This window comes from Apis dorsata, unplaced genomic scaffold (genome assembly GCF_000469605.1).
Source record: "Apis dorsata unplaced genomic scaffold, Apis dorsata 1.3 scaffold_381, whole genome shotgun sequence".
Classification (NCBI taxonomy): Eukaryota; Metazoa; Arthropoda; class Insecta; order Hymenoptera; family Apidae; genus Apis; species Apis dorsata.
Window position 1 is genome coordinate 233929 of NW_006263643.1, and position 13985 is coordinate 247913.

Consider the following 13985-nt stretch of genomic DNA (forward strand, 5'->3'; position numbering starts at 1 on the left):
ATTCCAAAATCACTGCGCGTCTTTAAAAGTCACTTTAGGCAATAACAGAAGATACTTTATCATTGGTTCTTATAAGTCGAAGCGTCTTTCTATTGGATCATTCCGATGGAGTTAAATTACTCTTCGTCCAATTGAAATTCCTGTACACAACTACATTTTCTATATATGATCTGTAGACGATACATCATATATGATTGAAAATGCATTCTATCTATATGTCTCGTAAACTTTGAATATCAGAAGTTAAGCGTTTAAACATGTCAGACTCGGCAAGATGAGGTTACAATACGCGGTTTTATTTCTTCTTTATCTTTTGCGGAATTTACAAATATGTTCAACAATTATGGTAATAAATAATACTACGGATTTTCAACAAGAATACAGACCTGAAGGTCCATTAGTAATGTGTAAATTTTTGTGAGTATTCACAAATTTAATCATATTTATTGATTAAAAGTTATCTTAAATAATGAATAGATTACTGTTTTTTTTGTTTCAATAAATTATTTATTTTTATAGCATGAATGTACATTTTACAGGCCAAAAGAATTTATAGAATGTGAAGAACCAATTGATCACAAAGGTAATAAAACTGCCAAAGAAGAAACTGGATTTGGTTGTGTAAAGGTATAACATTGTATATTATAAATATAAATATTTTATTAAAACAGTAATTTTTTAAATATTTTATTTTTAGTTTGGAGGCTCCAGATATGAAGATGTTGAAAAAACTAAAGTATCATGTACTGTGTTGCCATATATAGAGTGTTATGGACCTAGAACATTTAATCGTGAAGGAGTTCCTTGCATAAAATATAGTGACCATTATTTTGCTACTACTTTATTGTACAGTATTCTGTTAGGTTTTTTGGGTATGGATCGATTTTGTTTAGGACAAACTGGTACTGCTGTTGGCAAACTATTGACGTTAGGAGGAGTAGGAGTATGGTGGATTTTTGATGTCATTCTATTAGTCACAGGTTCTTTACAACCTGAAGATGGCAGCAATTGGAATCCTTATGTATAGTACATCAAACGTGGATACATTCCAGAAATGTAAAGTAACATTTAAATATTTTGTATGTTACTTTTTTTAAATCAATATTTAATAATTTCGAATTTATAAGATTATTAGCATAATATCTTTTATAAAAACAAATTTATATTTACTTGTGTATATATATATATATATATGTATACATATATATATCTTAATATGTAAATAAATATTCCTACAAGAGAAGTTGTTTTTAAATATTAATAGTTTCTATTTTCTCTTTTTATTAAAAACATTTTTTTAGAAAGATTAAATGTTTTGATAGTTATCTAAAAAAGATTAAACTATAAATATATTTTAATATTTATCTATTATAATTCATAATCATCTGGATGGTACAATTCACTGAGTAATCTGTAAATATATGATGGTGCATTTCCACCCCTAAAATAAAAATTGTTAATATTGTAAATATTGTTACATATTGATTTTATGAAATTAAGTAATATAAAGAATAAAAATTTTTAAATCATTAATCTTACGTGTTTGAAATAAATAATGTAACTAATTCTGGTGGCACATAATCAAAAACTGGGTTATATACATGAATTCTTTCTAATAAAGTTAAATTTGCATCATCAATTACACCTTCTAATGGTGAAACATGTTTGTTAAAACCATCTTGTTCATGAGAATATAGATACAGCGGAGAAAGTTTATACAATGGTAATAAAACCATTACTGGGACAGAATAATGTTTTGCAGCTTGAGCAACTGTGTGTGAACCCGAAATCGCTCTCAATCCTCCATTTGCCATAACAGTATGTGTAGTAATTATTACTTTATTTACACGTGACATCATTGCAAAAATTGCTACATCTGATATTAAAGTAGTTTTAATTTTTGCTTTTGCAAGATTTACTGCCATTTCATGGCCCTATAAATCATAAAAATATACTTATATACTTAAAAAAATTAAATGAAAATCAAATATAAATTATTTATATATATATTTTAATTTCATATATATTTAAATAACATACACTTAATGATGGTCCCCCTTCAGCTACTATAACTTCAAAAGCTCTTGTTTCAGCAGCTCTTTTGAAAAATTCTTCTACTAATTTTGATGTACCGATTGTCATAATAATTTCATTAGAATGAATGTGTTCAGAAGCTTGCTGTGTAATATTTTCTGCACTGAAATACATATTTTAACATAATATAATACAGAACTCTTTGTACTTTCATTTCTTATTAGAACTAACCAGGTTTCCAATTCAACTTCAAATTCATTAATGTGTTCTATAATAGCTGATTTTAAAGAAGGTACAGAAATATTGAAATCAACTTGTTGATCACCTTCAGCAGTGAGAATTTTATGTAAAGATTCTTGTGGATCTGTTTCATCATTTTTATTTTTTAATTCAGAAGTATACTCTTCTCTAATTATTTGTAATATTCTTCGAACCATATTTCCAATAGAAAATTCAAGAGGATTAGCTTCTACTAAATATTTTCCATTTGTTCTAATTATACTCATCAAATTTCTAAAATAAATAATTATTTTTTGTTATATTCTTATTTTTAGTAAAATTTATATATGTATATATATCTAAGAAACACACAAATAAAATATCTAATTATTATTATTTATTGTAAATTCTAATCTAATTTTTAGTATTTTAATTTTTAAGAAAAATTTAAATTTAATTTTTTAAAAAAATATCTATTTTTAATAATCAATTACTAATTATATACATAAAAAAAATATATTTTTTCTAATAATCGATTATTGATTATTGTGACTATGTATACAGCAATTACACATACATTATATAATACTATCACTAGATACTAATATTTATTGAAATTTATATTCTTTCTATTAGTGTTTCTTAAATTTATGTTAAGTTCTATTAAATAAAAAAAAATATAATTACTCTGCAGTAGTCCATTCTGCATTATTTATAATTTCTTTTAAAGCCAATACAGTAGCAACTACGATATTATATATACCTTTAATATCACTGAAACATTATAAATAATATAAATATAATACATTATAAATAATTCATTTTACTTAGGTTAGATTATTTACAATTCTCACCCATAATGAATGTCATCTATTAATTTTAACATTTTTTCATTAATTTCTTTATCTTTTATGCTAACCATTTCGATCAAAAAGTTATTAGAGATTTTTCTTAAATATTATTCTTTTTATAAAATATATATGAAAGATCGAAACATTTCTACTAATATTATTAAAATTATCGACATTAAAATGCCAGCTGTTAGAAGGCTAGATCAACGATTGGTTCTGCTTTACTCTCCTTGTTATCCTATTCTGTTGCATTGCACGTGTATTTTAACCGCGTGACATGTGCACTATACATTTGATTTTTGATCTTCAACATTTATAACGTTATATTATTATAAATACTTTAAATAATATTTGATAATTTATCGATATTAATTTACATTTAAAACACTGCAATTATGGCTCGTATTGGGGATGTTGTAAGTATAATAAATGATTTTATTATATTTTTTCATATGAAAATGATCCTTAACCTACCATGTATATCTTTCCGCCTGAAAATTACCGCAAATTTGATTGATTGAAATTAAAGAATTAAAAACTTTACTTCAAATATAAGGTATGTTATTTAATAATTATTATATTATTGTAGCAAACAATTCTTAACTTTAATTCATTAAAGTATTTAATATTTAATTATTATTTCTTTTTGTTTATTTCTAGTTTATTTTGATATTGATATATTTATTAATTTAAAATTATTTATTATGATTTCAAGACTGCAGATCAATTGATAGCTGGTACTAGTGTATTGTCTAGACCTGCAGAAGAATTTGATAATGATGTAAGTTATAAATAAAACCAAGAAAAATAAATTTATTAAGATAATAATTATAATAATTATTTTATTAATTTTTTTATTTAGCCTTCTGTTGAAGCAATGTGGGCAATGAAAGCTATGGAACATGCTGAAGTATACTTTAATGTAAAAAATATTTTAATAAAATTGATTTAATGTTACTTGAAAAAATATATAAAATTTTAAATTAAAAATTTTTTATTTTAGATATTATGCTCAGTTGATCCGAAATTTCTAAAACTTACACCTCATGATGAACAAATATATAAAACTTTTCGTGATGTTTTCCCTGATCTCAAACTAGATAAAATAAATGAAGATGAATTAAAGTCACCCGAAGGAAAAATAAAATGGAGACCATTCTGTGAACAATTTAAAGGACTTGTTGAAGATTACAGTTTTGGTACATTATTAAGAGCAGATTGTGAAGGAGATTATTCAGAAGAAAATAGTATACTCACAACTAGAATACAATTTTATGCTATTGAACTTGCCAGAAATAGAGAGGGATTTAATGATGGTATTAGGCAAAAATATAAACCAAAGCGGACTACAGAAAAATCATAAATTATGATAAATATTAATATTCTAATAATTCTTTATTATATATTATTTGAATAGTGTAATTTTTCATCTACAATTTTTTACAATTTATAAAATCTTATAAAATGTTATTTATAATGAACAATATCATAAATGAGTTTAAAAAAAATATTTTATTATTAATACAAAATATTCATTTTTTCAAGTTTTGTAACTGTAAACTCATTAAAGGATTTGATGCACGAGCTCGATATTTTGATTGTGTAGCAGTAGGTTTAGATGCTGCAGTTTCCCTATTAAACTTTTTCTTTTTTTTGCCAGTATTAACAAGTCTTTTTAAAGTTGGTGGAATTATATAATCTGGTACATCTTTTAAATGTGATTGTAATTTTACAGTATGTAATGCTTTATCTTGTCTCAATGATTGCAAATCTCTTGGATTATCTTCAAAGTAACTTTTTAATTTTTGACAATTGAGTACTTCTTGTTTTATTTCTTTTAAACGAGCTTCACGAACAGCAATTCGAGTTACTGCTTTCCAAGCATCTTTTGCTCGATATCTAAAAGTAAATAATGATAAAATCAAAAATATAACAAATTTTTATGTAACATACCGAAAACCTTCGACTTCTTCTAATTTAAATTCATATGTCTTTAATAATTTATCGCAATTATAACATTGTTTTAATTCAACTTCAACATCTTCAAGAATTGGTCTTTCTCTTATTGATACAAGACTCAACACTGTTCCGTCATTTTTACCTCGAGCAGTACGTCCAGCTCTATGAATATAAGAATTTATATCTAGAGGAAAGTCAAAATTTAATACATTAGATACAAATTGAAAGTCAATCCCCCGGGCTACACCAAATTCTTTGTCTTTTTTTCGCTTTCCTTTTTTAATTTTTGCTATATGTGGCTAAAAAATAAAAATTGTAAATTTAAAACAAAAAGATCAATAATATGTAAATGATATATAGATACAAAATATTTACTTCTTCTAAAGATTTTTCATCTGATGCTATTATAATATCATATGTTCCAGAATTAAATTGAGTAACTGCTCTACATCGTGAAACTGCTGGTAATTCAGAATTTAATACACAAGTTGCTATTCCAAATTGTTCTAAAAACAATTTTAATTTATAACATCTATCTACAGTATTTACAAATATAATAGTTTTTCCCCTAAAAAAAAATAAAAATAATAAATTACATTACATATTTTTATTAATACATTAAATATATAATTATAATATATAATTATATTATATTTATATAATTTACCTAATTAAACGTAATTTTAACAAAGCACATAAAATAGCAGCTTTATCATTTTCCTCTGCTGCAAGACTATAATGCGATAATTGTGAAAGTGGAGCCAATGGAGGTTCCTCCAATTTTAAGATCACAGGATGACGAAGTACCAATTTTTTAAGTGTTATCACATCTTCAGATAATGTTGCAGAGGCTAAAACTGCTTGGTATAATATTGGTAAATAATTCAGTATATCTTTTATTTCATTTTCATATCCAAATGAAAATATCTAAAATAGAATACAATCATTGTCATGTACAGAAATATGTACTTAAATTAAATTTGCCTACCAAATCAGCTTCATCAATTATTAATGTTTCAAGTGATTGCTTTAATTTCATATTTTTTGCTTTTAAATGTTGTAATAATTTACTTGGAGTGCTTATAACTATATCAGGTTTTTCTGCTAATAGTGGTTTCTGTGCACCAAGATCTATTTGAGGACTGACATCAATAGCTTTTACTTCTCTGCTACATTTTATTGTTAGACTGATTATAACGTCATGTATTTGTTTACATAATTCTTTGCTTGGAGCTATAATAAGACCTTTAATTTCTTGTTGTTTTCGTGTTTGTTTATTTGATAATATTTTTTGAATAAGTGGTATAGTAAACGCAGCTGTTTTTCCAGATCCTGTACGAGCTCGAATTAAAATATCTTTTCCTTCAATCATTAACGGTATCGTTTTTTCTTGTATTAATGTTGGTTCTAACCAACCTAATTTTGCAATAGCCTAAAATATTTCATTTTAAAATTAAATATATTATATAAAAAATTAATTTTATAATTATATAAAAAATATATAATAAAATATATATATAATTTTATAATGATATAAAAAAGTTAGAAAACAATTTATTAATTTTAATAAAACAATAATTTTTATTTTGAAACATAACCTCTCTTAAATGATAATGAAAATTTATTTAAATACCTTTAAAATTCTATCATCTAATTCTAATTCATGAAAAGTTTTCGCTTTTGTTTCATAATCTTCATCCACTTCCATTTGATTTGAAATCATTTTAAATGCAAATTATATATTAATTAAAATTAAAAAGCACGTGTTAATATGTTTTTAAAGATTTGTTGTTAATTCTATCAATTTCGATTCTCGACCAACGCCATTTGTGTTTTATTTAGATATCTATATTATCTAGATATTTATATAAAATTCATTTTTATTTCATTTTTATTTCATTTTAAAGACTTTTAAGTATATATACAGGATTATGTATAATGAATATGTATATGAATATATATATATATATATATATAAATACTTTATATTAATTTTATCTTTTATTTAATTTTTCTTTTAATTTTTTAATTTCTTTCTAATTTTAAATATAATCTAATTTTATGATCTAATTTAAATAAATCTAATTTTAAATATTTTTTCAGTATATTTAATGTATATATATAATATACATAATATAATATATAATATGTAATATATGTAACAATCTACAAATGTTAAAATATATTACAATTAATTCAAATGGACTTAAGTCATAATCAATAATATTGAATATTTCTAATATATGAATAAATAACTTAAAGTAAAATAACATAACAATCTAATTTTAAATCGATGTTTATCGCAATACGTAGTCTATTTAAATATTTGCAAATAAAATATAATCAAATATTAAAATTTATTAAAAATTTGGATTAGTTTAAAAAACTAATTTTTTTTATGTATCAATAATTTTTAATTTAATTAATTTAAAAATAGAATAAAATTCAAAAATACAGTTTTAAGAACTCATATTAAAAATGAATTTTGAATATTTAAACATAATCCAATATTGATTACTTCACCAAAAGATAAAGTTAATAAAATTGAAATAACTTGCAGGCATTGTAAACAAATGAAAACTTAAGCAATAAATAAAATTTTAATAAATAAAAATTGAATTAGCAATTAATATTTTACTAGAAATGGAAAACTAGAAACTTATATTACATAGTTTTATCAACAAATCAGTGTAGAATATTTATTTTTTATCACTTAGTTATATATTTTTTAGATAATAAATTTATTTGTAAGTACAGACTTATCTCATATATATATGTATTTTCATATGAATTCTAAAAATTAAAATTTTTTAATTCTACATTAAAATCTAAAAAATAGATAAAAACTAAATAACCTTTTAATATAAATTTTTGTTAAAATTAAGTTATAAAATCAAAAATTTTATAACTTATTATTTATTTTGTGTTAAATCATACAAATGATAAAATACAAATGCAAATTTAGTTATAAATAAAAATATTTTATAAAAGTAATTACATTTTAAATATTATGAAAATTAATGTAACAATAAAATAATATTCATACGAAAACATACTATTATGAACTAAATAAAATAATACTGATTTCCATAATATAGAAATTTTAATAAAAAAAAGAATAATTTAAAAAATAATAATATAAACAAAAAATATATGATATTAAATACAACACAAGAAGAAGTACATTAAAGAAAATACAAATTTTTTTAAAAAATATCTATAAATTTATCATAAAAAGAAATTTTTGGGAGGTAGAGATTTGAGAGAGACCATTTCTAGAATATATTACTATATACACACTTTAATAACCAAAAACAAACATTACAGTAATAATATTGTTATTAATATAATATTATGTAATAATAGAATCGTTTATCAATTGTAGTGTAAACACTAAAAATCTTGCTTCTTTTTTTATTGGAAAGAACAATGCATTCGCTTTGTCTCTTTATTAATTAATATTAATTTATGATCGTCGCGAAGTAGCCGCGCTTGCGACTAGGCGTCGATCGCGACTGAAGAAATTACCATATCTCGCACGAAACATTTTCGCGCGGAAGCGATCGATAGTTCGTCGCTTTTGATCCCGGGCATCGATTCTTGATGCGATCGAGGCCATAAGAAGTGAGGGTGGGGATGAGGGAGCAAGGTATCGCGAGCGCGGCGAATCGCGACCGTCTTGTTACCTTAGAATAATAAATATTATAGTGCAATATCTAAAAAATCTGTCTTTTTTATGCAACTTACACATTCAAATACAATGTACTCGAAAAATTTACAATTGTTATTGCCCTTACAAACATTAAATCTCTATTCGAATGGTGGTAAATCCGCGATCCCTCTCTTTGACCGCTAAAAAAGAATGTTTGATTCAAGATTGTGTGAGTGCGTGTGTAAGAATCAAAAAAGAGGTGCAGCTGCTGCTGTAGTGATACGAAAACTGTCGTTTTTTCTTCCTTTTTTTTTTTTCTTTTCTTGTTATATATGTATATGCGCGTGTACGCGTATATGAGCATTGCCTATACATGTATGTATGCTCGTACTTTGCGTACGTACGATCGTAGATTCGATATCCTGACCATGCGTTTTACGATCCGGAATAATATATGTATAGGATACTTTTTTGCTTATATTTTTTCCATTCGTTTTCGATTTTTTCGCCAATGTTTCGGCACTTTTTGGTCATGGTTAACTGTGCGGGCTACATATCCCTGTATACGATACATAATATACATATTATATGTATACGTTATAATACGTGTATTATATATTTCGAAAGTATATATCTGTCAGAACGAGTAATTCATCGCTCGGCAGTCCAGTTGACATTCGAGTTTTAACATTGATGACAAATTATAATTGCGTGTGCACGTTTTATATATATGTATAATCGCTTACATGACCGAACATGTGAAGTAGAAAAACAATAACACAAAACATAATGAGTCACGTGATGATTTTACGCGGGAAACCGTTGTTTATCGACCACTTTTGCGCTGTCTATGTAATAAAAACGGCAATAAAAATTCGCGTACGTATACAATGCTCGTGGTAAAACGTAGATTTTATCTCCCGCAGAAAAATCAGATATTGTTCGCCGAAGCAAAACGAAAAAACTTATTTTTTTTTTATGTGTATATAGATTATCTTGTCTCGCTTCTAAAATAGAAACGAATCGATCGAGAAATTTTTCAATTATTATTTAACAAGAAACATTCTCCATAGTGGTGGAGAGGGAATTTTTGAGCAACTGAGAAAAAAAAAATGAAAAAATAGAACGAAAATCATCGTGAAAAATTAACGTGTATTCGTAACTATACATTTTTTTTAATGTATAGTCTGCTTTCTTTAAGTTGTATAAGATGATTCTTTTTATTTTATAACATTTAACTTTTTCGATTTTAGATAATTTTAATTTAGATAATTGTAATTTCAATAACTAACTCGATTTTATTATGACATTTACATCTTTTAAAATTGTGCATAAAGTGAAAATAAATAGAAATAATTAATTAATTATTGTTTAATTAATTACTATCAATAATCACACGCAATTTTCATTGTTAAAAAATTATCATTAAATTATTCATTTATTTCATGAATAATATAAAAAAAAATTTATGTATGCTTATTTAATTATTATTAATATTAATGATTCAATATTTTTTCACAGGTCGAAAGAGTTAAGATAACTCACGGAAGTCGCACGATGAATATTCGTTCGTCTATGTGTAGCAACTAATCAACAACATATAATTTATGTAAAAATACGCATCGTAATTTATGTAAAATGACATTAAATACGTAACAACACAGATTGCTATGAGAGAGCATTGCTTCTGAATTCAGTTCAAGATGGAAGATGGAAGAATAAGATCAAATAAGGTCAATTAATATTTATATTTCGAAAAGTTTGTTTCCTGAATTTTGTCTATGTTAATTAATTTCCACCAGTTGCATGTCTTATAGTTATCACAATACAATTTTACGACTTCTACAGAATAATTTTCGATTTTTGAGAGATTTGAAAATGAAAAGGATATTGAAATAGATGCAGGGCTGTACGCTGAGAGAAAGCTGTAGATATTATACAATAAAATTTATTAATTATATGCATATGATATATATAGATATATATTTTCATTATCAGATGCATATTTTTAAAAAAAATTATAAAAAAAAATACAAATTGGATAAATAATATAAAATAATAGTGAAATTTTTAATAAATGAAATGATAATCGTAATTATATTTGTTGTTTTCAAAAAATTAATATTATATCATGAAATTTTTATTTTTCGAGATTTTTTAATTATTAATTATTTTTTTTAGCTAGACGTGCTTTGTAAAGAAAAATTAAGCTTTGAAGCCATAATAACAATACTACATTACTACATTTAGAATATCACTCTATGAAAATTTTAATGCTATATCTTTTATCAGTTCTATATATGAAAATTCTAAATGCCAATTTGAGCATATACTTTCCTATCTCACTTTTGTACATATAATTGTACAATTTTTATTAATTTTTTATTATAATGTATTGTCTCTTCTTATAAAATTATAATTTTTTTCAATTCCTCGATAGTTAATTATTAATTACTATATTATCAATCACTAATTAAAATAATAAGTGTATTTAAAATCTCGAAAAATTTTTATTATTTATGATTCTTTAATATTTCGAAGCAAGTCTCAAAAAACACACACAATAATGATTGTTTTCAAAGATATAATAATTTGCAAACATATTACAATTTTCTCTCAGTCTACCATGATCGAAGGATGACAATGATGCTAAAAATCAAAACAAGGAAATAAAGGGATGAAATGAAGAAATACGATTACAATATATCGTGTAAAAATATATCTAAAGTTTTGATCTTTCTACGAAAAAAAGAATCAATGATTATATCCTTTCGAAAGAATTTCTAGCCTCTCGTTATAGTCCTCAAATTTTAATCAAAATCGAATTAAAATTTTAAGGACTCGAATTTGCAAATTTCTCATCAAACTAATTATCGGTAAGTAAAATGGGACAATTAACGATTTTGATCGCGGTAATTGGATAACGGGGCAATATAGTAGTGGTATTAATGCCGGTTATAGTTAGGTAGCATTGGTAAATAGAGTAATAGCAGTAACTGACGATACGAATAAGTTTTTCTAAATCTAGGATGTAGCTTGATTTTCAAGGAAAGAAGGAAAAATCCCAGACGAAGATCCTTGAGCAGGATGACTATGATCGACCTTGACAACTCGAGAGCCGATCGACACGAAATCACCATGGAGAAGGTGAGCATATCATGATTCAGGAAGGAGAGATCGATAGATTTGAAGTTCGATAAACTGTCTGATTCACTGACTCAGTTCCTTTTTCGTTTCAACAGATTCTACTATGTGTGATGTATACACATGAGATCTTATCTTTATAATCTTATCGACGAATAAAAGGTGGAGCCGTGAATCGGAAAAAATACACCAAAAAATTCCTTCGTAAGTAAAACCATTGGAATCTGAGAAGGGGATCTGTTGCTAACTAGAGTCTGATATGTAGACTGACTTTTGGGCCAGGTCTGGGTCGTCTGTGCGTCATATCTCACGGGCATATCGTATCGATTCCCATAATAGATTCAATCGCACAGTCGACCAGCGACGCCTTTTCTAAGATTGGATTGTTCGAATCGCGCGATTGGTCTTGCCTTTGGATTAAACAGACACGTAATATTATAATTCGCTGGGGCGTCGCTGAATCGCCTAACAGACAATTTTTTTATGCTCTCTAACGAATGAATTGCAAAGATATGTAACGTCGACTACAAGGTATAGTGTATTTTTCTCTCTTTTTCTCTCCCTCTTTCGGTATCTCTCTCTTTCTCTCTATCTATATTTATTATTATATATACTTTTTTTTCTTTTAATATTTATATATATTGTATCTCTCTCACTCACACAGTCTCTAAATTTTAAAGCACTCTCACGCCGGCTGAGACGATGATCACATGTGAACACTCGCAAGCCTGTCCTACATGTACTGATGACGTAGAATACAGCTATATAAATTATATTTCTTATATGCTTATAGTAATTGTATATCGTTTATATATACATATATGGCTATATGTATATATACGTATATATACGTAACCAGTTATCAAGATTAATACGTTGAAAGCTGTTCCAAGTTGCAATTTAACGTTATTTCACTTCATCCGTGTATCTATCTTTTCGTACTCACTAGCAGAAGACGAAAAGATTGCTTACAACCATCGATCATTTTCAAGATATTATTCTTGCATGGCACCGTATGCACCGTCTACTTACAGCATGTGTTTTATTTCGCTTATCTCCCTGCTTGCTCGCGTTATCTCTATACTTCTAAAAAAAATCTCCCCTTTTGGTGTAAATTAATCGCCCTACTATTCTTATCATGCACTTCTAATGTACGTATTTGTCTCTCTGTATGTCTTCTTTCATTTTTTTATACAAATATCGCGTGCATCAAAAGATTTTACAAAACGTTACCCTAATATTATATATATATATTATATATATATATAATATATATAATCTCTGATCGATCGCGATACGATCGAATATTCTCAATAATTGATTAGTCCTACCGGTTAGTTCATTTGGAAGATTAATATAATTGCAAAAATCTATCTTTCCTTAAAATCCTTTCACTATTTCTATCTTGATCTAAATTTATTTCGCACTGTGTTGTAGGTCAAATCAATTTTGTCGTCTCTCAAAATGTACTTTCAGTAAAGACGGAACAAATTAAATGCCGGAAAGATTAACTTGGAAGCTCGACACGTTCAACCAATAACTCAAAATGAACTGACAAATTGGCGAGGATTCGATCGAATTACCACGATTGATCGGTCGACGAATAGATACCGCGATCAAGTACGGTGCCCATCCTATTTCCTGTGTTCGCAGACCTCGCTAGTTTGCATCTGTACATGCGATGCAGCTCTATGCGCACATATATATACATATATATTTTCGCAGCAACACGTTATAAAAAGCGACGCTTTGTTCTTTTATCCAACGAGAACGCTTTGAAAGACGCAGTCGCAACGTTTTTTCTCTATATACGCATTTCCTTTCGTGGCACTACATCTTTTTTTTCTCTTTCTCTCTTTCTCTCTCTCTCTCTCTTTTTTTATCTATCTCTCGCTCGCTCATGCTCTCCCTCTCTTTCTCTCACTCAACATTTTCAGCTTTTTTTTTTTTGTAAAAATTTTTATTCATCTTTTTTTTTTTTGTTTATTTTTGTTTATGTCTCTTATTTAGTTTGTTCAATACGTTATACGTTGCACACTACTACGTTTGCTTTTTTGTTTCTTCTTTCATCGCTTACATCGCTTTTTGTTCCTTTTTCTTTTTTTTTTTTTTTTTAATTTTTTCAT

At 26.0% G+C, this 13985-nt stretch overlaps 4 protein-coding genes across 4 annotated transcripts; 2 read left to right on the plus strand and 2 right to left on the minus strand.

The window, feature by feature from the left end:
* The first annotated feature begins 166 nt into the window (after positions 1–166).
* On the plus strand, positions 167–1238 carry LOC102679592 (TM2 domain-containing protein CG11103). Its single transcript, XM_006618885.2, has 3 exons — positions 167–417; positions 540–627; positions 698–1238. The coding sequence occupies exons 1-3, from the start codon at positions 275–277 to the stop codon at positions 1025–1027; spliced, it is 561 nt and encodes a 186-aa protein (XP_006618948.1). The 5' UTR covers positions 167–274; the 3' UTR covers positions 1028–1238.
* Positions 1239–1244: 6 nt separating this feature from the next.
* LOC102679459 (translation initiation factor eIF-2B subunit beta) lies at positions 1245–3391 on the minus strand. The gene is made up of 6 exons (XM_006618884.2): positions 3108–3391; positions 2941–3027; positions 2266–2547; positions 2041–2197; positions 1540–1934; positions 1245–1441 (listed from the first exon to the last, which is right to left on the minus strand). The coding sequence occupies exons 1-6, from the start codon at positions 3173–3175 to the stop codon at positions 1369–1371; spliced, it is 1062 nt and encodes a 353-aa protein (XP_006618947.1). The 5' UTR covers positions 3176–3391; the 3' UTR covers positions 1245–1368.
* Positions 3302–4612, plus strand: LOC102679335 (protein PBDC1). The gene is made up of 4 exons (XM_006618883.2): positions 3302–3520; positions 3820–3885; positions 3967–4026; positions 4108–4612. The coding sequence occupies exons 1-4, from the start codon at positions 3500–3502 to the stop codon at positions 4465–4467; spliced, it is 507 nt and encodes a 168-aa protein (XP_006618946.1). The 5' UTR covers positions 3302–3499; the 3' UTR covers positions 4468–4612.
* On the minus strand, positions 4598–6900 carry LOC102679209 (probable ATP-dependent RNA helicase DDX56). The gene is made up of 6 exons (XM_006618882.2): positions 6697–6900; positions 6052–6495; positions 5731–5990; positions 5439–5631; positions 5058–5362; positions 4598–5003 (listed from the first exon to the last, which is right to left on the minus strand). The coding sequence occupies exons 1-6, from the start codon at positions 6784–6786 to the stop codon at positions 4637–4639; spliced, it is 1659 nt and encodes a 552-aa protein (XP_006618945.1). The 5' UTR covers positions 6787–6900; the 3' UTR covers positions 4598–4636.
* Between the last annotated feature and the right edge of the window lie 7085 nt (positions 6901–13985).